This window comes from Octodon degus, unplaced genomic scaffold (assembly GCF_000260255.1).
Source record: "Octodon degus isolate 3935 unplaced genomic scaffold, OctDeg1.0 scaffold00098, whole genome shotgun sequence".
NCBI classification, from domain to species: domain Eukaryota; kingdom Metazoa; phylum Chordata; class Mammalia; order Rodentia; family Octodontidae; genus Octodon; species Octodon degus.
Genome location: NW_004524674.1, coordinates 3419000 through 3442625, shown reverse-complemented (window position 1 = coordinate 3442625; position 23626 = coordinate 3419000). Strand labels below are relative to the sequence as shown.

The 23626-nt window shown below is 40.9% G+C and overlaps 1 protein-coding gene across 1 annotated transcript in view; it reads left to right on the top strand.

The window, feature by feature from the left end:
- The first annotated feature begins 18021 nt into the window (after nt 1-18021).
- Rabep1 (rabaptin, RAB GTPase binding effector protein 1) overlaps nt 18022-23626 on the top strand; it is a 170120-nt gene continuing 164515 nt past the window's right edge. The window contains exon 1 of the mRNA XM_004638319.2: nt 18022-18259. Within this exon, the coding sequence (XP_004638376.1) occupies nt 18226-18259 (34 nt within the window). The 5' untranslated portion in view covers nt 18022-18225. The remainder of the gene's footprint in view (nt 18260-23626) is intronic.

Here is a 23626-nt window from a genome sequence, read left to right as displayed (position 1 = left end):
TGTGTGTGTGTGTGTGTGTGTGTGGCCAGCTCAGCCCTCCAGGGGGCGGGGCTGGCTGGCATGTGGTGCTGGGGGATTGAACCGCGGTCCCTGTGCCTTGCGTAGCTTAGCTTGTTCTAAGTAGGTGCTTTAGACCACTGAGCCATCTCACCAGCCCCACGTCTGTGTTGACTGTGGTAAAAAGACACTTCATTTTTACTGCTAGAGATTAGAAGATGGTAAGATATTGTTTCTCCCCCAAACTGGTCTTCATAATCAACTTGGGTCCATTCAAAATCCCAGTGGTTTTTTTGGGGGGGGCTGTACCAGGGATCCAACTCAGGTCCTTACACTTGCCAGGCAGGCGCTTATGCCACTGAGCTATATCCCCGGCCTTCTCTTTTTGGTTGTTGTTTGTGGCTGGCTCAGCCCTCCCTGGAGGTAGGGCTGGTGCAGCATATGACGTCAGGGTTTGAACCCCAGTCCCTGAGCTTGCCTAAGCTTGCCTAAGCAGGTGCTTTAGTCTGTTGAGCTATCTCGCTGGCCCGCCAGTGGGTTTTTATTTAGTAGTGTGAACTGATTTTAAAATTCATGTTGAAATACAAAGGAGATAAAGTGACCAAAATAACATTCAAGACAACAATGTTGGAGACCTTAGAACTACTTGATTCAAGACAAAACTACAATAATAAAAAAACTATGTGTTAATCGGTATGAATAAACACAAATATATCAGTGGAAGGAATAAGTCAAGAAAAAGATCTACACATATGATCAAATGATTTTCAATAAACATGTCAGGCAACTCACTGGAGAAAAGATAGTTTTTATATTTTTTAAGTAGGTCAATGGAACAGAAATAGACCTACACATATATGGTCAGGTAACTCAGTCAAAAAGAAGTAGCATTCAACAAATAGTGTTGAAATCACAAAACATGTATATCAAGAAACAAAATGAACAAATTTTTTGAAAACTGAAAATGGCTCATAGAACTAAAGATTAACTGTAAAACTTAAAACTATAAAATTTCTAAAAGAAACTGTGGGAGAAAAATCCTTCTGACTGTTGGTTTAGCAAAGATTTCATAGAGACATTATCAAAAACACTATCCATAAAAGCTACAATTCAGCATATTGGGCCTCATCTATATCGGAAACTTGAACTTACTCTATTATCTAGGCTGACCTCAAACCTGTGTCAGTCTCTGGAGTTCTGGGGTTATAGGCATATGCCACCAGAACTGGTTTAAGTTAGAAACTTTTCTTTGGGAGACACAGTTAAGAGAACATAAAGGCAAGCCATGACCTAAGAAACAAGACTTGCAAATTGTATATCTAATAAAGTCTTTTTTTTTTTTAATTTTATTTATTTATGTGTGTGTGTGTGTTTGGCCAGCTCAGCCCACCAGGGGGCGGGGCTGGCTGGCATGTGGTGCTGGGGGATTGAACCGCGGTCTCTGTGCTTTGCTAAGCTTGTTCTAAGTAGGTGCCTTAGACCACTGAGCCATCTTCCCAGCCCCTCTAATAAAGTCTTGAGCAAAGTAAATTTGTTTTGGGTTTTTAATTTTTTTCTTTGGGCAGAAAAGGACTCTTAAAATGTAGTGATAGTTGTGCATGGTGGCACACACTGTAATCCCAGCACTCTGGAGGCTGAGGCAGACCATCTTGGACTACAAAGTGAGTCGAAGGCCAGCCTGAACTGCAAGAAGACAAAAAAATAAAAATAAAGTAACACTAAAAAAACAGGGCTGCGAAAGTGGCTCAGTAGTATTCTGCTTGCTTAGCATATATATATATAAATATATATATATATATATATATATATATATCTGGAGAAGTAAGGGAGTGGAGAAAACAGTCTATAGCTTGTCTATAACCCTGCGTGGTAGTACACATCTATAATCCCAGTACTCAGGAGGTAGAGGCAGGAGGATCATGAGTTCAAGGACAGTCTGGGCTATGAAACAAAATCTTGTCTGAAAAAAAGATTAAATAAATAAATATCAATGCAATTAAAAATGGTGAAAATATTTGAATAGATCTTTCACCAAAGAATAAAAAACTGGAAACAAGCTGGGTATAGGGATATACACCTATAATTCAGATACTTGGGAAGGTGAGGCAGGGGGATCACAAGTTCAAGATCAGCCTTGGCAATTTAGAGAGAACCTGTCTCAAAAAACAAACAAACATAAAACTCCCTCTAAATGTTTATCCACAGATATATATGAAACAAAAATATATATAAAGATAAAAACAAAACAAAACAAAAAACTTCAAAAAATGCAAACTGGTTTATAGTAACAGAAAGCAAGTCAATGGTTGTTGTAGAAAATGGTTTGGGGGTCATGAGAAAAATGGGATGTTGAGATGATTGTAAAAGGTGGGAGAAAACTTTTGGAGGTGAAGGATGTGTTCATTATTGTGATTGTTGTGATGATTTTATGAATATGTAGCTACGCCCAAACTTTTCAAATTGTAGTCTTTAAATATATGCAGTTTATTTCAGGTCAGAAGGAAAAGTGAGTCCAGGGTGGGATTCAAATGAGTCCTAAGGGAGGGAGAAGTATCTAAACATGTCAGACAGGATTTGCTTGGAAAAGCCAGCAGCATTGGCAAGATCAGGAATAGATCAGAGGGGCAAAGCATCGAGATCTTCCCAAGGGTCCCACCAGGAAGATGAAGCTGGATTTTAGATCTAAAAAGGAAAAGCAACTGGACCTACAATCATCGAGGGCCCATTCTCTGGCTTCCAAGGCAGTCTCATGATAAAGCAAATCTGGGGCAAAGAAGGCCTCTGAAGGTTTGAAGGGGGAAAAAAAAATCCTGCTATATTGGCTCCTTTCTTATTTCTCCCCTGTGAATGGTGTCCTGTGATCAGAGTGCTTTGTGCTGACCTCAGCCAGTATAAGAGCCACTCACTTAGCTCCAGCTCCCCCAGCAGGAAAGGGCCTGGGAGCCTGACCCTGCACCCACCGCCTGCAAGGCAGCACAAGGCCCAAGGGGCTAAGGGCTCTTCCTGCTGATGTCTGGACCTTTGGTTTTGCCCTTAACAAGCCAGGAACTGGTTTCTCCCTGAAATTAGTTCCTCCTTCTGTCTGTCTTCCAACTCTAGGTGTAGTAATACAAGCCATATGTTTTCATCTTGCCCTTTGATTTCTTAAATGAGCCTAGGGTCAATACCTGTTTTCCACCCGACTTCCTCACTTTTGTTGTCCCACCTCAGTTTACTCCCAAAATGCTGCAGCTGCCACTATGCCCTGATTAATGGATGACCCCCTCAGGTGACAGAGCTCTAAATATAACTGGCTGGCTGGCTTCCTGTGTGCTCAGGGCAAGAGACCAAGACTTGTACCTTCACAGTGCTTGTAGATTTAGATCCTTACTGCCTGGGGCATGCCTCAGAGTGTGGTTGACCTTTGATGGGAGACAAAAAAAAGAGAGAGAGAGAGAGAGAGAGAGAGAGAGAGAGAGAGAGAGGAGGGTAAGTGAGATGGCAGAGAGAGAGAGAGAGAGAGAGAGACAGACAGACAGACAGACAGACAGACAGACAGACAGAGGCAGGCAGACATCAGACAAAAAAGCAGGAAGTCAAATCCAAACCAAACACAATTAAGAATTTTGCAGAGCCAGGCTTGTTGGCACATAGCTGTAACCCTCCCCCCTCCCAAGGCTAAGGCAGGAGGATCCTAAGTTTGAGCCCAGCATGGGCAATTTAACGATTTAGTGAGATACTATTTCAAACACAAAAAAGGACTAGAGTTGTAACTCTGTGTGAAGACCCTGGGTTCAATCCCCAGCACCAAAAAGGAAGAAAAAGAGAAAGAAAGAAAAAGAAGCTTTACGTATTTTTGCAATGTTTATTCTACTCAATGAAGAGTCTGCAGTGAGCTTTTTACTGACATGATAACAGTAAATTGGTGCCTGAATACCCCACTCCATCCAACTGATTCATTTTTAAACACTTAAAAAATTTTTATTTGTGCATATTTGTAGTACATAATGACTATTTTGGGGAGGTGGTACACATGCGTAACACATCTCAATTCTCTTTTCACCTCTTTCCTCTCTCCCCTTGCACTCTCCCCAAATGTTTCATTCTTTTTTTTTTTTTTTTTTTTGCAGAGCCGGGGATTGAACTCAGGCCCCTGTGCTTTCCAGGGAAGCGCTTATTCCACTGAGCCATCTCCCCGGCCAAATGTTTCATTCTTTCATGCTTTTGTTCATTCATACAAACAAATATTCAATGAATCCTGATTGGAGGCCTATATTCTGCCTTCAGGGGATTAAAACTCAAAGACGCACAAACATTACAGATATCATAATAAGGGCTCTAAGGGCATATTCAGCCCTGATCAGGGAGAAGATAGGTCAAGGAAGTTTACTGGAAGAGATTCCAGCTAGCCTCAAATACTGAAGGATGGGTGGGGATAAACTGAGAGGGGCAAGCCAGAGTGAGGCTGAAGGGCTGGAGGAATCTTTAAGAACCATACGAAGTTGCCTTAGGGTGAGCTGGGTATTGGGTGCTGGGATGAGGTAAGGCAAGGCTGGGCAGGTTAGCACTTCCCTGTTTTCATTCATTCACTCACTAATTTGTAGAACACATATTTTTTGAGCAAATATTTATTGAGTATTGTGTAATGGGATCAACAATAGTCCTGGATTCGTTAATAAATTTTCAGTCACTAGAAGTCTGGAAAAATCTCCTGATTTAGGAGATTCTTTTTTTTTTTTTTGAACCAGGATGAAACTCTGGACCTCGTGCTTTCCAGGAAGGTGCTTATACGGTTGAGCTATATCCCCACCCAGCCCTGGGAGTTTCTATTATTAACAGCAATATCTTCTGTTGTGGTTGTGACTGCTGGGGATGTAATCCAGGGCTTCATGCTGAGCATGAGCTCCATGGTTGAGCTACACTCCTGACCCCAAAGTGTCTAATGATACTTTACTTTTTCATTTTTTTGCAGAACTGGGGATTGAACTCAGGCCCTTGCACTTGCTAGGCAAGTGCTTATTCTACTGAGCCATCTCCCGGCCCCTCTAATACTTTACTAGTTATTATGATTACTTGTTTAACATTGCTCATGCTAGGCTGGGCATGGTGGCACATGCATATAATCCCAGACTGTGAGTTTGAGACCATCCTGAGCACAAGTGAGCTCAAGGCCAGCCTGAATTGTATAGCGAGACCTGTCTCAAAAAGATCCTCCTGCCAAAAAAAAAGGAAAACTAAAAAACAACAGTGGTATACATATGTATTTCAAACCTCCTCTATTGATTCTCTTATCCCTCTTCTCTCTCTCCCTCAACAGATTTTGGTCAGATTTGATTATCTTATCATTATTTTTGCCTCATAATATGACCAATAAAGGTTTTCTAGTAGGAGTTGAAACATCAGGTTTCCCATTTCTTTATTTGAGGCATGCGCTGGCTCTATTAGTTTATCTTTAATCTGCATGTGTTTGTAGGCCACAAGTCCAGGTTTGAGAGTTGAGTTAGTGGTACGTTGAAAATCTAATCTGAAAAATCTGCTTAATTGGGCCCATTTAAACTGCAAGGTGTCACAATATGGTGAATCAAAGATCATGGTTGCCCCTAAACATCCCACCCCAATCTGCAGAGGGGCCTTTCCCTCTGCTATTGGGACACATTGTGTACCCTGCACTGCATGAAATGTTTTGATCTACACACTCGGATGTCAGTACCAATCCGTGTAATACATGGAAGCCACAGTGGATGTACAGATTTTCAGCCTTTTGAGATATAATACAAAAACAGAAGTCTATGGTTCATTTTGTGGATTTCTGGAAACAGCCCTGGCGGCTGTCCCCTCTCATTTCTAGTATGGAGAAAGGTCTGATGCAGTCCGTAAGAAGCATCTAGTATGGAATTTTTGCTTTTTCTGCCTAAACCTACCCAACAACCCTTAATTCCATAGAGAAAAGTCCAAATTCCTTACTGGAGGACTCAAGTAAGACATAGTTAATTGTCCAATTTCATAGTTAATTGTTAAGATACATAATATATAATTGTTAAGGCATATATTATATAATTGTAAGACATAGTTAATTGTCCAATTTCAACACCTTTTTCCTCCACAGTTCTTAGGGGTGAACTGAGAGCCTTCACACTGAGCTACATCTTGAGCTTTTTTTTTTTTTTATTTTTGAGACAAGATTTTGATAAATTTGCTGAATTGCCCAGATTAGACTCAAAACTTGTCCTCCTGCCTCAGCCTTTCAGAACGCTGTAATTGCAAGAATGTGCCACTAGGACTGATTTAACCATTCATTTTCATATTTGAATAAGGAACTTTTGTATAACATAGACATTTTTAAAAGCTTTGGGTTTTAAAAAATAAAAAGACTCAGACTTTACACAAAATTCTGAGGCAGTCACTAATTAGCTTTGTGACTTCAAGCTTCACCTGGAGACTAATCCGTTACAAGATGCAGATTAACAAGAACAACGGTGAAATTTAATGCCTCTCTGTGGGGGTAGTACATGCCTGTGCCAGCTATGGGGAAGGCTGAGGAGAGAGGACTGCTGGAGCACATGAGTTCGAGACCATCTTGGGGGTGGGGGAGACCATTTCGGCAACCCAGCTAGGGCAACCCTGGCTCAAACATCCAACAACCAAGTGACCAACCAGTGAACCAATGAACCGACCTACCAACCACAACAAAAAGCTAATATAGGGCATCTGAGAAGCAAAAGAAGAAAGAATGGTGGGTCAAAATAAGTAAAATAATAACACATGTATGTTAGATTGCACCTACTTTACTCTCTCTGACAGTTCACTGTTAAGAGCTTCTTCACTGGAGAACAGATTTACACTGGTCATTGAAGAAAGAGGCCTTACATAATTAAAAAAATAACTACAATCATCATACCTCTTCTGATTTAATAATCATCTGAAGGTCTTACTCTACTCAATGCAGTGGATGAGAAAAAAAAAGTACAACTGGAATTTTGAATGTAGCAATGTAGGCTCTAAATTAAAGACTTAAAACCAATCCAGGCTTGGTTTAAGAGAGAGCAAACAAACAAACAAACAAACCCAACCAACAATGATAGAGTGCTTCCCCAGTATGCTCACGACCCTAGGTTGAATCTGTAGCACTGAAGAAAAAAAAAAAAAGTTGGTCATAATAATACTTGTTGAGGAGCCTGGAGAAGAAAATATATTTTTGCCAGAATTATTTGAGAATGCAAGTATTGTTCTAGTTATAATTATCTTACCCAGAAGGAAGAGAATGTTAACACTCTGGGAGACTAGCCAGGTGTCACCAAAGATCTCATTCATGATTAAGCTGTACATGTTTGCTTCCCTGTCACTGTGATGAGTGTTCCTCTCAACCTGTATTTACTGGTATTCAAGGAGAAGGAAGTAAATTGATTCCACGAGATAGCCATCTGTGAGGGCACAAGAGGTTTTTTGTGTTTGTTTAACCTCATAGGAATGCAACCTTCAACCACAAGTTGGAGATAGTCCTAAAACTTGTAAAATATATTTATTAGGACCAATTATATTTTCTTATTTAGGCTACAGGACATGACTATTGTAGGAAATTGAATCTGAGCATTTAAATTGAAATGAACACCATGGTCATAGTAATTCACATATCATTTTATAATAAAGTATTTACATTGGCAATCAAGGAATTGCTGGGAGATCTGGAGAACTAAGTTGGAGGTTTCAGGCTAAGAATGACAACTTACACCATATCCTAGATTTCATCATCTGAGGAGGACAGCGCTGCTGCCATTCCAAAGGCATAGGTAGATGCCACAGTGATATTGCTGGTGGTCCTGGGACTGGGAGGCCACCAGAGGCACTGTGGCCATTCATGCCACCATCTTTATCATTGCTAGTGAGGGTGCTTCTGTTTATTTCTCATCTCTGGATTCAAAATTGAGGACTCTGCTTCTGATTGGCTGCACTTAGCCCATGTGTTCAGCTCTAGTTGCAAAGAACACTGACAAAGAAAGTACCTGGTGTTTTTAGCTTCTGTGTGATGAGGAGGGCTAAGCCATTCATCCAGGTGTTAGGGTGGGAAAAGCGATTCAGATAGAGGGACTACAGGAAAAGAGTTCTGATACTTTAAAAAAAAAAGGATTCAGCTTCCAAGCAGCCAATAAAATGATAAAAGTTCATTATATCTGGCTAATTCAGGATGGCCTCTTATTTTGTACTGTGTCCAAACAAGCACGTGTTGTAAGAGAAAAATCACCCCACGACACTGACTAAACCAGTGTATGGCCACAGGTCTGAAAGGAGTCTGCAACACTGTCAGACTATTCTGTCCACTTTGCTGGTACACTAAAAAAGTACCAAGTTGGGCTGGCAAGATGGCTCAGTGGTCTAAAGCACCTACTTAGAACAAGCTTAGCAAAGCACAGGGACCATGGTTCAATCCCCCAGCACCACATGCCAGCCAGCCCCGCCCCCTGGTGGGCTGAGCTGGCCACACACACACACACACACATACACACACTCACTAAATGTATGTAAAAAAAAAAAAGTACCAAGTTTTTTAAAAAAGTATTCTTTATTGCTAATAATTTAAAATAATCAACATTTTTTACTTGCTGGGATAGTATTGCTTATTTTTCTCTCCTCAACACTCTAGTATCTCTCCTGTCATCTCAGTGGCATCTTTGTAAGTGATGCCTGGCAAAAACCAATGCAATCAGAGGAGATGATCTTCTCCTTCCACCAATGCAGCCCTTCTATTGGTTCTCTGTATCCCACCCCTTCTCACATACATGAAGACTTTTGAGTTTCACTATGCATTTCAGGCTGGACTTGAACTCACAGCCTCCTGAATGCTGGGATTATAGGTGTGCACCACCATGCCTGGCTTTCTCAATCATGTTCTCTTGGAGCATTCCCCTGGTATAGGCACATGACTTAATGTTACTTATATTCAAAAACATAGACAAAACAAAACAGAAACTTGCTTTGAACCCATTCCCTCTTCCAACTCCTGACCCCCTATTCTCTTTCCCAATAAGTCTCATTATTTGAGTTATTTCTTCTTATTTACACTCTCGATCATCTTCAGCTTGTCCTTAAATGAGTAAAATGTGGTTCTTGTTCTCACTATTCACCCAAGGTCACTAAGGACATACATAGGTCTTGCTTCAGCCAACGTTTGCTTGTTTGGTTTTTCTGTTGGCATCTTGTTGGACCGAGCAGCATTTGAGACTATTGGACACTTAGGCTTTTTTCAAACAGGTTCTTTTGGAGATCCTGTGGTTTCCTGGTCCCTCTTCCCTCCTCCTTTTGAATCTTTCTGGCTTTCTCAGACTCTGGCCTCAGTCACCTTCTCTCCTTTTTTTCTATTCTTTCACAGTGATTTTTGAGGTCTAAGGGTCTTAATTTTTTTCTCCATATACTTTACCAAATACCCTTCAAGTTCTTATTTTGAAAAATTTTAATCTTCCTTAAAAGTTGGAGGAGGGGCTGGGGAGATGGCTCAGTGGAATAAGCGCTTCCCTGACAAGCACAAGGGCCTGAGTTCAATCCCCAGGTCCAAAAAAAAAAAAAGTTGGAAGAATAGCAGCTGTGAAATCATATAGTCATCAGTGAAATTTATCAATTGGTAACATTTTGCCAACATAAAAATATACCCCTCACTAGCTTACTCATTTTATTTTTTGCTAGACAACTGGAATGCAAATTTTAGTTACTATAATACATTCCTCCTTGAATACTTTAGCATGTGCATTCCAAGATTAAAGATTTTCTAAATCTTTAATACTATCATTACATCTAATAAAATTAAAATAAGGCTTGGGATGTAGCTCAGCAATAAAGCATGTGTAAAACCAGGTGTGGTGACATGTACCTATAATCCCAGGACCTGAGAGGCTGAGGCAGGAGGATCACTGTGAGTTTAAGGTCAGTCTAGGTTATATAGTGAGTTCAAAGTCAGTCTAAACTGCATCATGAGCTCCTGCCTCACAACAAAGAAAATATTACCATGAAAAAGGAAAAGAAAAATTATCAGCAAATTAATATTGTTTAACATGAGGTCCACATTCAGATTTTCCTAGATCTCCAAAATACATCTTTTTAGAAGTTTTTCTTTTAAATTCAAGACTTGGTTAGGATTTATACATTACATTTGGTCTTTTTTTTTTTTTAATGTATTTACTACAGGGTCTGCAGGGTCTCACTACACAGATCAGACTCACAGTGATCCTCCTGTTTTCAGCCTCCCAGGCGCTGGGATTACAGGCGTGTGCCACCATGCCCAGTCTCAATCACCATCTCAGTGCACCCTGAGGGCAGGGCCTACACATCATTCCCATGATCAAACTCAGGTCCCTGTGTCTGCCTAAGCTGGTGCTTTAATCTGCTGAGCTATCTGGCTGGCCCCCACATTTGGCCTTTTTTGTTGTTGTTGTAGTTATTGTCTTGTGGAATAAGCGCTTCCCTGGCAAGCACAAGGGCCTGAGTTCAATGCCCGGTTCCGCAAAAAAAAAAAACCCAAAAAACAAAAAAACCAAGTGCTGGGATTACAGACATGCACCACCACACCTAGTTCTTACCATTATATTTGATCACTGTTCTTTTTTTTTTTTTTTTTTTTTTTTTTTTTTTTGGCCTTCACTTCCTCTTTTCCTTTTTTTAAATTGGTATAACTCAGATATACATAATGATAACACTCATTATACAGAATTTGTACCTCTATCCTTTTATTGTAGAATAAACAACCTCCTTGCCTGTTTAGCTGGATTTGTCTTCATTACACTGGCTTTACTTGAAGCTGTTACTCTTGTTAAATGCATGGCAGACCAGTGGCTCACAACAACAGTGCTTTTGCCCCCTAGGGGACATTTAGCAATGTCTACAGAATTTTTTTTTCTTTTGGTTGTCACAATTAGGATGATGCTACTGGCATCTAGTGGGAAGAGGTCGGGGATGCTGCTAAATGTTTTACCATGCACAGGACAGTCCCCACAACAAAGAACTACCCTGCCCCAAATGTCATTAGGGAACACCAAAGGGTGGCTTCTGGCTGGAACAATAACAACTCATGTCTGATCATGAAGATGCTGTTACCTTGGAATAAGCCCTGAGGCCCTAAATTTGCCTTGATGCCAAAGAGTGGAATTGTTAAGTAAAATTACATGGGCTCTTTTTTTGTGCTAAGCTCTGACAGTAGGCCCCAATAGATCAGGTGAAGAATCAAAACAGGGTCACTCTCACTAAAGTTCAAAGATAAAAGTAAGCTGTTTATCTGGCCCTCCTTGAAATCAGGATTATAGTGATAACCACATTTCCCAAACAGACTAGTTTCAGTTGGCAGGTAATGAAGTTTCCTCTGCTTTAATCCTCACCCCAAAGAAGTAACCAGAAATAATCTGATATTAACCAATCAGTTATTTATTGTTTCCCTGTCTCCATATTAACAATGAAAATAAGTTTTAAATGACCCTTTTGTTTTTACTTTTTTAGCCTTTCTTTGCTTATAAAATCAAAATTTTCTGGGGACCGGGGAGATGGCTCAGTGGAATAAACACTTCCCTGGTGTCTTAAGTTACTTTTTACTCGTTGCTGGGACAAATATCCGACCCTCAAAATGAAGGAAGGAAAGGTTTATTTAGCTCACAGTTTATGGAGGGTTCAGTCCATATTCCCCTGGCTCCAAGGCAAACAACAGCAGTTCATGCGGCAGAAAACAATGAAGAGCAGAGGAGGAGCAGCAGCTGCAGCGGCGTCCATCAAGCCTCTCTCTTCCTTCTGCGCTGGCTGCGAAGACTGGAGCTCCTCCAAAGTGGCGCGGCTGCAAGATCAAGCTCCTCCAAAGACTGAGATTTCTCCACTGAAGCTGGGTGGGAGGGGAGGAAACCAGACGGGGCAGCTTCCTGCCCACCTGCACGGCCAGGCCCCCATGCTGAGAACTGCCGGAGCTGATTCAGCCCAGTTGACACAATGTATCAACTAGCACACCTGGCAAGCGCAAGGGCCTGAGTTCAATCCCCAGCACTGCAAAATAAATAAATAAATAAATAAATAAATAAATAAAATAAAATAAAATAAAATAAAATAAAATTTTCTATTCAGTCCATTTGAACACTCATGTTATTTTATGGTTTAAAGCATTGTCTTATTACAAAACTGAAAATAATGCTAATTAAGATTGTTTTCTAAAAAATGTCAAGCTGGGTGTGGTGGTGTACACTAGTAATCCTAGCACTTGGGAGGTTGAGGAAGAGGATTTCTGTGAATTCAAGGCCAGCCTAAAATAGCAAGATCCAACCTCAAAACAAAACAGCAAAAGCAAGCCAGGCATGGTGGCACACACCCATAATCCCAGCACTGGGAGGCTGAAGCTGGAGAACTGTTGTGAATTTAAGACCAGCCTGGGGTGGGGATGGAGGTGGGATGGCTCAGTAGAATAGGCATTTCCCTGGGAAGCACAAGGGTCTGAGTTCAATCCAGGCTTCCACCAAAAAACAAAAAACCAGAAAACCAGACTGGGCTACAAAGTGAGCTCAAGGCCAGCCTGAACTGTGTAGTAAGACCATGTCTCAAAAAGATAAAAACAAAACAGAACAAAAAACCCCAAAATAAGACAAAATATTTAGTAGTACCAAGGTTAAGAAACTGTATTATAGATTTTTTCTGATTATTCTTTGTGTCCATTTTTGCAGGGAAAATTTCACAAGTAATATTAATTAAGGGTGTGTGTGTGTATGTGTGTGTGTGGTACTAGGGCTCTAATTCCAGACCTTGTGTTTGCCAGGCAGGCACTGAAGCTGCTAAGCTATATCCCCAGCCATATATATACTTTTTTTTTTTTTTTCTTTTCCTCCCCCTGGAACCAGGGATTGAACTCAGGCCCCGCTTATTCTACTGAGCCATCTCCCCTGCCCCTTATTTGTTTGTTTTTTGAGATTGGGTCTTTCTAAATTGTGCGGGCTGTGCTTGTGCTTGCACATGAGTTCTTCCTTCCTCACCTTTCCAAATAGTAGGATTACAGGTGTGTGCCACCTGCCTGATAATATTGTGGTTTTCAGTGAAATTTCATCAGAAGGCCCTTCCTGCCAGGTTGTCCTTCTTGCTAGTGCCCAAGTCTGATCACTTAGTTAAGCGGAGACTGCTGCACCTCTCCACTGTAAAGCTGTATCTGTCCCCTTTGGAGGCATGTAATAAGTTATCTGCATGATGTTACTTGGCGATTTTATGATACTCTACTGCCAAAAAATATTTTTTTGTGATATCTTAGCATCCATTACTGATCTTTGCCTCCACTATAACACTTGGTATTATAGAATGATATTTATTTATTTATTTATTTATTTATTTATTTATTTATGGGCAGAACCAGGGATTGAACTCAGACCCTTGTGCTTGCCAGGGAAGCGCTTTTTCTACTGAGTCATTTCCCCAGCCCTAGAATGATTATTTATTTATTTATTTATTTTAAAATCAAACTGCCAGGCAAGCCCTGTGCTGCTGAGCTATATCCCTGGCCTTATTTTATTCTTTTTAATCCATCATTGTTTCTGTTATTATTAGCAGGTATTCTATAAAGAAAGAGATTTTCATTTATTTTGTTTCTTGTCATTTTAGTATTACTATGGACTAATACAGATGGTAATTTTTAATTTAATCTATTACAATAATCCATCATCATAGTTATTCATTTTATGCTCAAATTGGCACTAACTTGGCCAACAGACCCAGGGCAAGCTTACTTCTGTATTGTTTTGACATTTCCCAACAGTCTTTGAGCAGTTATTTGCTTTCTGGCACAGAGTCTCAAAATTTACGACCTTCAACATTGAGGGGGAGGGGCAGCCAGAGAGCTCAATGAATTAAAGTACCTGCTTAGGCAGATGCAAGAACCAGGGTTCCATCTACCCGTCACACTCCTGGGGCATGCTGAGACAGCAATTGGGACCAGCGTGATGGCCTGTGCGTGCAATCCCAGCTCTTGGAAAAAAACAGGAGAATCACTACAAGTTCAATCTGTGTAGTGGGACCCTGAAGACCCTGTACTAAATACATTAAAAAAAATTTTGAGGGGGAGAAATAGATAATTCCATGTATATATAATTCCATATTATATATAATTCCATATATATATAATTCCATATATAATTCCATATATATATAATTCCATATATATATAATTCAATTCCATATATATTATGGTTTGTATATAGGTGTTCCCCCCCAAAGCCTCATGCAGTCAAGGGACGGTTCTTGGAGTTTGTGACGGATTATTGTGGGTGTGGATGGTGTACCTGCCCTGGAGCAGGTGATTTGCATTACAATGTGAGGAGGGTTAAGAGGCTGGCTAGATGCCTGAGCTGCAGCCCCTCCCTTCCCTCTCCTGCTCTTTGCCAAGATCAAGGAAGGTTGCCCTCTCCCATGTGCTGCTCTGCTTTGGAGCCAGCTGAGTATGGACTGAAACCTCCAGTAACTGTGAGCTAAATAAACCTTTCCTTCCCTCATTTTGAGTGTTGGGTATTTGTCCCAGCAATGAAAGAAGAGTAACTGAGACAATATTATACTGTATATTATTTAAAAAAAAAAAAAGAAAGAAGGTTTTTTATTCATTTTTTTTTCTTTGTTTTGTTTTGTTTTTTGTACTAGGGATCGAACTCAGGACCTTGCATATTTGCCAGGCAGGTGCTTATGACACTGAGCTATCTCCCAGCAGGGTTGTTTATTCTGTATTTCCTAATTTTTATAACACCTTTTTTTTTTTTTTTTAAAGAATTATTTATTTATTTATCCATTCATTTTGTGTGTGTGGCCAGCTCAGCCCACCAGGGGGCAGGGCTGGCTGGCATGTGGTGCTGGGGGATTGAACCGCGGTCCCTGTGTTTTGCTTAGCTTAGCTTGTTCTAAGTAGGTGCTTTAGACCACTGAGCCATCTCACCAGCCCCTTATAACACCTTTATCTATTTTTTTTTTTTTTTTTTTTTTTTGGTACCAGGAATCAAACTCAGCACCTTGCCAGGCAGGTGCTATGCCACTCAGTTATATCCCTGACCCCTATATATACCTTTTGAGCTCTGACTTTTGAGTTTATTGTGACATTCACTTGATATTAGTACATAAAACTTCTTTCTCTTTATGGTTACCTGGTATTCATTTCTGTAACTATATTATCTTTAATTCGACAAATTTCTTATAACACTTGGTTATTTCTAACATTTTGCTATGAAAAATAGTGTCAGTTATTGTGCAGTTGTTTCAATTTATGTAGATGTATCCTCAGGATAACTTTTTATGAAAGAGATTACTGGATCAAATAATAAATAATATAAATATACAAATTTGTTTAATATTTCCCAACATTCCTGATATATCATTTGTTCCACTTTGTACTTCTAAACAGTAATGTAAACTAGTACTTATTTTCCACACACCTTCATTAATAGAGTAGGCTGCCACCTTTGGTTATTATTAATCCATAGGAGAGATACATTCTATCAGTGTACTGTGGTTTCAGTTTAAGTTGTTTTCAGTGACAATTCAACACCTTCTGATAAATGGTTTTGAAGCTTTATAAAATGTCCTTGACATTTTAAAAGTAGGTAGTTCAGGTGGGGTGGAGTATGCCTGCAATTCCAGCACTCCAGACACTGAGGCAGGAGGAGCCTAAACTATTAATGAGTTCAACCTGAAGTAGTGAGTTCAAGACCAGCCTGAACTACATAGGGAGACCTTATCTCAAAAACAAAAAACAAAACAAACAAACAAACAAACAAAAAGCCTTTGCCCACTTTTCCATTAAATTTTTGGTTTTGTTTTTTATTTTATAGATTCTGAACTATTCACTATGAGTATCATCCAAACACTACTGAATTTCAAATTCATATTCCTGTGTCTGAGCTCTAGAAGTATACATTTAACTATCTACTTGTTACTTGCACTTTGACACCAAATAGGCATGTGAGATCTAAAGCAAAAGTAGAACTATATTTTCTTCTTGGCAAATCTTCACCTCAACAAATAATACTCCTATACCTGGCCATTTTCATGTGTCTCTTCTGGTATAATCTTAGAATATATAACTAAAAAAGCTTGAATGCATTTTGCTATGATGAACATTGGGTATTGTATTATGAACTATGCTGCTATGAATACTTTTGTAGGCGTCTTCTCAGGTACAATCTACAATAATTATTTCATGTCTTATGTCTCAATTTCCTTCAGAGCACAATAATCACTTCATTTACACTAATAAAGGCTTTGAATAGCACGAGGTGTCTGAGTTTGACTTTGGCTTTTCAACCCTTGAGAGGGAAGCTCTGGGCGTCCTGAACAGATGCCCATAATTTCTGAGTGGTGGTCATTTTGAGGACCCAGCTTCCAGTCCCATTATCAAGGGACTTTATCAGGTGGCACATCTTTAATGTGCCACCTGCTTGATGGGGAGAGCCCCTTCTGTGGAGGACATCAACATCTGCTATCTTTATGGCCCCACCTCCTGTTAGTCATCACAGGACAACAGACTGGGCAGTCCTAGCCTGGCCAAAGGTCTCCCCGCTGACTATGGATTTCGTCATCTAGGAGGGCCTGTGTATGGGGGAGGGAGGACCTCTGCTCATTCTCTCATAGGGACACCAGCCATTTGATGACACTGCATGCTCAAAATTCAAGTCTAAATATAATCTTTCCCCTAAAGTTAGAGGGACCTGGGGCAAAAGTACACATAGATGTCATACTGAAAAGTATAAACCACTCCAACTAATTGCTAAGCTTAATATAGTCTATGCTTCTTTGGCAAATATACATCTTTAATGAGCCTGAAGAAAAGATCTGAATTTAGAGATCTTGGAATCCTGTGATACATGCACTTGAGTAAGTAGATGAGGGGAGTTTAGGTCCTGGAGGGACTACTGGCCTTGCTCACCTGTCTTCTTTTTTATTTTTATTTTTTTTAAACTATTATTTATTTATTTTATTTTATTATTTATTTATTTATTTATTTTGTGTGTGTGTAGCTAGTTCAGCCCACCAGGGGGCGGGGGCTGGCTGGCATGTGATGCTGGGGGATTGAACCACAGTCCCTGTGATTTGCTAAGCTTGTTCTTAGACCACTGAACTATCTCACCAGCCCTCACCTGTCTTCTTTTCTTTCTTTTTTTTTTTTTCCTGTCTTCTTTTCTTATCTTTGCTCTGTACCACCAAGGATCTGTGGGCACGGAAGGTAAAATGTTCAAGTGCTGTGCCACCTCTCCAAAATGCAGACTGTCCTTTGACACTTTGGGCAAGACTGCCCAGACTGCCCCAGGGTGGATGAACCTGGAAAAGAGGCCACAGCTTCAGCCAATGAGGAAAACATTCTGGGGTCACCGGTGCCCAAGACTTGTCCTGAAGTAGCAAGACTGTGGACCTCTTGCTCTGAGGTAGAGGTGCAGCAGCCGGTAGTAGTGGAGTGTGTGCGAAGAGTTCTTAAAACACAGGTCTCTCTTGCCCAGGTAAAGGCCGTATTTCCCGCATATTATTTCTCCTTTCCAGTAGACTGCAGACACTGCATCTTGCTGAATCTTCTGTAGCTATCACTGTGCCTGCCACATAAAAGTCAGACATATTTGCTTCATGGAAAGTACGCTGATCAGAATATCAGGGGTCCAGGCTCAGTTCCGTCGGAACAGTTCTTTCTCCTTTACTCTGCTTAATACGTAATTTTATTAGGCATTGTACTAATGAAGGTTCCAAGAGGTTAAATGACTCTCCCAAAGTCACACAGCTAGAGAAGGGAAGCAAAGTCACACAGGATGGATTCACATTCTACCATCAGGTCTCCTATTTTGTCCCTATGTATTTATTAACTTATGTTTTAGCTCTGTGAGAAGACAGAGTCTCCGGGAGGCCCGAGCGCTCGCGCCGCCACCCGGGCGCGCCCACCCCTTCCTCCCCATTCAACCTCCCTCGCGCGCCCGGGCAGCCAGCCTCCTTTCCCGACGCCTCCCCTCCCGCCGCGCGTCCCCGACCCTCGCGAAGCCACGCCCCTCCCCTCAGGCTAACGTCACGTGCCTCCCTATTCCCCTTGCGCCTGCGCACTGCTTATTTCCCGCTGTCAGGATGAGGAGGCGGAGGTCGGCGCTCGGGTCCGTCTCTGCCCGCGGCTGTGGCGGCGCCCGCGGCTCCTGCCTTAGCGGTTCCTCCCTGGGCAGCGGCGGCGGCGACTTGGTCGACGCCTTTTCCGCCAGCTGAGCCTGCGGCAGCCCAACTCCACTCCCCGTGGCAGGCTGCCTGGCCATGGCGCAGCCGGGCCCGGCTTCCCAGCCTGACGGTGAGGCGCCCACCATGGCAGGCGCGGCGGACGCGGCCTGCCAGGCGCTGGCGTCGTGGGGGGACCTCGGGGCGGGCGGCGGGAAGAGGGCGCTCAGTCTCTGGGGGTGACCCCGCCGGGCGGAGGCGCGAGCGCGCGCGGGCGCCCTGCCCGCCTGGGCTGCGGCCCTGGGGAGGGGGCGGGAGGCGCCGGCTGCCCGGCGTGGCTGCCGGCATAGGGAAGGGCGTGGGGAGGGAGCCTCTGTGGGCAGCTGTGCGACTGGCACGTGGGTTCTGCCGGTGGGGAAGGTGGAAATTGGGAACATGTGCTATATTGGTTTAAGAAAAATCTTTCGTTGCGTTGGTGATGTGCTCTCACCCCGCCCTCCCCAGTCCATGCTCGAATGCTCTTTGCACCCACTTTTGTGACATAAAACTAGTTGAGATCAGTGTCAGTGTCACTTAATGGTAAGTGTTGAGGCCTGAGATCTTTCTCTGACACGCTGTGGGCACAGTTCTTAGCCTCAGAATTTTCATTCAGGATAATTCATGCCTTTTTATCTGTAAAGATGGCAGCACTCATACATACAAAGTGATGGCTTGAGTGTTAGGAGTAATGAGAATGGTGTTTGGAGACTGCTGAAATCGAATAAGTGTCTTTTGTAATTGTTTATATTTTTAAGAGGTGGAGGTCTAACACTTGCAGGGGCTCAGCAACTGGGCCCCAGGGGTCTTCCTGCCTCATCCTTGTTAGTAGCAGTTACTCAGGTGCTTGCCCAATCGTGTTTTTTTTTTTTTTTTTGGGAGACTGTCTTGCCAGGTAGTTCAGGCTGGCTTTGAGCTTACTATGCAGCCCTCTCTTGAGGTTGGTCTCAAATTTAAACAGTCTGTCTGCCTCAGTCTCCTGAGTGCTGGGATTACAGGCGTGCATCACCAGGACCGGCTCCATCGTGTTTTTAGTAGCATTTATGTTCTTGGAAGGAAAAAAGAGTTCTGTCCTAAATAATTCAAGTACATTGTTTAAAGCGTTCATGACTTTCTGAAAACTGAACTAAGCTTTGTTTCCGAGATAGGCCACACTGTTCCAGAATTTACTACTCAGTTTTGTTTGGAAAAAAATATGCATTGTCTTTGCAAGGCCCTATTTGTATCTACTTGAGGGAGTTCTTTCAGGTTTATTTTTGTAGGTAGCTTTTTGTGCTTATCTTTAAGGGTGAGTAGAATCTTGGGATAGGGCCTTGGCTCTGCAGGTACTTGAAAACTTGCTTTTGCTGAGGTAATCTCTTGAAATAACCTTCTTTTGAAAACTTGTTTGTTTTTACCTCTGGGGATCTGGAAACAATGTTATCAGATTGTAAGGCTTTTGCACCTCCAGAAGTGCAGTGGGAAGCCTCTAGTTTGGGGTTTTGTTAGTTGCTTAAGGGGAGATGCCCAGGTTTTTTCTATTACAGTAGAAAAGGAAGATATTTCTGGTGGGCTCTCAGAAAGGAAACTGAGGTGTTTTCGGACTACATTTTAATTCTCACCTTTTGAATTTGGTGTCTGGAAAAAATAAACTTTGCTATTCACAAACCCTCAATGTTACTGCAGACAGAGGCAACAGAGAAAAGTTGAGTAACTTATGTTTCTGATCTGAGGTGGCTGCCTAGCTTGTCTTCTCTTCAGTTGCATGGAAACAAATGTCTAGGGTAGCTCAGGTGACAGGAGTCTGGAATCTGACTTCCCTCCCTCTTTCAGGATGTGAAATGGTCTTACTTGTAAATAGGCAGAAGTGACTAAGCACTTGAAAGAGGGTAGGAAAACATTAGCTTTGGGAAATCTTGTATTGTTTCTATCCTTAGTGTAGGTTTATTTCCTGTATTTCAAATCTTGTGACTATAGAATGAGATTCAGATTGTACGGATTGCAGTATTTAAAGTTAATGTAATACATGGGCAGCCACAGCTATTGATCATGAAAGGGAGAGAATTCAGAGTGTTGAGTGCTTTGCATTGGAGATAGGCTGTTCATATTGGGGAATTAATTTTTCTATTTGAGCGTATGTTGAGCACTTTAGTTTTAAGCATATTGGATTTCCTAGTCCTGTTGATTAAAAAAACTATTGTACATTTTTTTTTTTTGTATCAAGCTGACAGTGCTTAGTCTCTGAGCATATCTTGATTTTTTTTTGCGGAACCGGGGATTGAACTCAGACACTTGGGCTTGCCAGGCAAGCGCTTATTCTACTGAGCCATCTCCCCGGCCCCCCATATCTTGATTTTATTGTATTTTAGAAACAGTTGTCTAAAGGACATTGTCTTCTTTGACCAATCTTCCATTGATTTTCATGAAGATATGGTAAAGGAAATACTGAAAAAAAAAAAAAAAAAGGAAATACTAGATTTGTATGTGAATTAATAGGATGAAATGTCATTTTTAGAAATTCTCTTTAGTTCCTTATTTTGTAAATTCTTGAAAAAGTTTTGGTTTTTGGATTATGCATCTTATTTTACTCATTTAGAATCATGATAATTTAAAATCAATTTCAGTTGGTTTTTTTTGAGAATTCAAAGATCCTATAGAAATCTTCACAAAAAAAAAGAAATCTTCACATTTTATTTTTAATTAACTTTTGTTGTGTCTTAGAAGTAATTACTAAAATTTAATTTTTAATTTATCTGATGTCCTCTATAATTTCTCCATTAAAAAAGATATTTTAAGGTGGATGCCCACCTGTAATCCCACCTGGGCAATTTAGCAACTCTGTGTCTCAATAAAAAGGGCTAGAGATGAGATAGATTAAGTTTAAGCATTTTACAATGTATCAGAACATCACATGGTATCTGATTAATACCTATAACTTTTATGCTCTTATGTATGCATGAATGTATGAGTGTAATTTTTTTTTTTTGGCGGAACCAGGGATTGAACTCAGGCCCTTGTGCATGCCAGGGAAGCGCTTATTCCACTGAGCCATCTCCCCGGCCCCTTGAGCATAACTTTTACGCTCTTAAGTAGAAATATGCTTTCTTTCATTTCCCAGAGGTTACCTGTTTTCTGTAGTTACATAGATATACCTTTTACTCCTGAAATAGACATGATTTATTTACATAGGTCTGCAGCTTGCCTATCAATTAACAAATGTTAGCTATCAGTACATACTTGTAAATAATTATATATACATATAATGAGCTATAAACATTGCAAACAGTATTTTAGGAAATTTTAACATCAGTAATATTACTGCTTTTCATTGATGAGGAAACTGCAGCACAGAAAAGTTAAAGAAACATGCCAAGGTTACACAAGTAGTGAAGTAGGGGAGTGAAGACTAAAATATAGGTCATCTGCTATAGGGCCTATAGACCACTGTCCATGTTAGTATTGCAGATCTGCTACCTTCTTATTACAGAATGTTCTACCACATGCGGGTATTATACATGTTTTTATTTTTCTGTTGTTGTATAAGTAGATTGCTTTCAGTTTTTTCATTTTATATGCAGTAGTATAATGGATGTCTTTGTACATGTTTTGTTTTTTTATGAATTTGGTACAGGGTCTCACTATGCTGCTGGGACTGTTAGTGATCCTCCTGTTTTCAGCCTCCCCAGTGCTGGGATTATAGGCATCCCCCACCATGCCCAGTCTCACTGGTTTCGGTGGTGGGCTCAGCTTTTCCCAGGTGTAGGTCTGGTGTGGCATGTGGTGTGGGAGATTGAACCCTAGTCCCTGCACTTGCCTAAGCAGGGGCTTAGTCTGCTGAGCTATTTCTCCAGGCCCCTCGTTCATGTTTTTGAAGAACTTTTGCTTTTAATTCTGTAATACTGATGAATTTAAGAACACTTACCTTCAAAAGTATATAATTTACATACTTGGCAACAATATAAAAGGGTGGATTCTCTATAATCATACAAGTTCTGCATGATGTCAGTTGTTTTACATTTGTGTCTTTTGATTTAAAAAAAGGTGTTATTACTCATTTACCAAACACTTGGGTGCCTAGACTATGCCAAGTGTCATAGGCTATAGGAAATACAAAAACCCAGTCCCCTTTCCTAGGTAGTGAATCATTTAGTCATCATTTAGATAACACCACTGACAGATATACAAATCCTTACTTTGCTAGCACAAATGTATGCTATTTGCAAGACATTATTCTAGGTAGTTAGAATATGTCAATTTGCAAAAAGATAACAAATCTGCCTTAATGTGGGAGAGAAAATAAGCAAAACATGAAATAAGCAAATGATATGGCTTGTTAGTTTTTAAGTGACCCAGAGGAAAAAGTAGAACAAGATAAAGAGAAAGGGTGGGGCTGATTTTAAATAAGGTGGTCAGAGTAGCCTTATTAAGAAAATGACATTTGTACAAATTTTTGAATAAAATAGTGGACATAGCTGTAGGAAGAGTATTGCAGACAGAGGAATCAATTTTTGGAGCTGCTTTGAAGGAGCACGTTCAGGAGAATGGCCAGTAGGGTTTGCTGATGCACTAGGTACGGGATGCAAGAGAGAGGAGTCAAATAATTCCAAAGATTTTTAACCCAAGTAACTGAGTGAGATATACAATGCTGTCATGCCTGTAATTGAAGCATGTGAACCATTTATGGGAGCTATTGTAGCAAAAAGAAATGCTATCTCTTAATATAGACATCATGGAGAAAGGGTATTTTAACTGATGGTGGTACCTCCAGCATAATGTTGTCATAGAACAAATGTGAACAATAGGTATTTGTTGAAAGAAAGTCAAATGAAAAGATACAGTAATGTGAAAGTGCATCCATATTCATAATGTTTTGATAACACAGCAGAGACGTGTCACTGAGAAAGTTAGGTAACACAGGGCTCTCTCTCTCTGCTTCATCCCTGTTGCATCTTATTTTATATTGGAGAAAGTGACATTTGAATAGCACCTAGAGATTTGCATAGAATTTTTCTTTTTTTTTAAATTTTTGATGTATTTAGTACAGCATCTACAGGGTCTCACTACACACATCAGACTTGTAGCTATCTTTCCTATTTTTCAGCCTCTCAAGTGCTGGGATTATAGGCGTGCAACACCATGCCCAATCTCATTTGTTGTTTCAGTGTGTCCAGCATGTCAGGCCGGGGATTAAAACTCCCGGCCCCTGCATCTGCTTAAGCAGGCACTTTAATCTGCTGAGCTATCTGGCCAGCCCTACAGAGAAATTTTGGCAGATGGAAAGAAAGGGATAAAGTCCTGTCATGTGCTACCTGTCAAGATTCAATCATGAAGAAATAGAAAACCTAAACCATATCATGATTTGAGTCAATAATAAAAAGTCTCTCATGAAAGTTCATGATCTAGGGGCCGGGGAGATGGCTCAGTGAAATAAGCGCTTCCCTGGCAAGCACAAGGACCTGAGTTCAACCCCTGGTTCCGCAAAAAA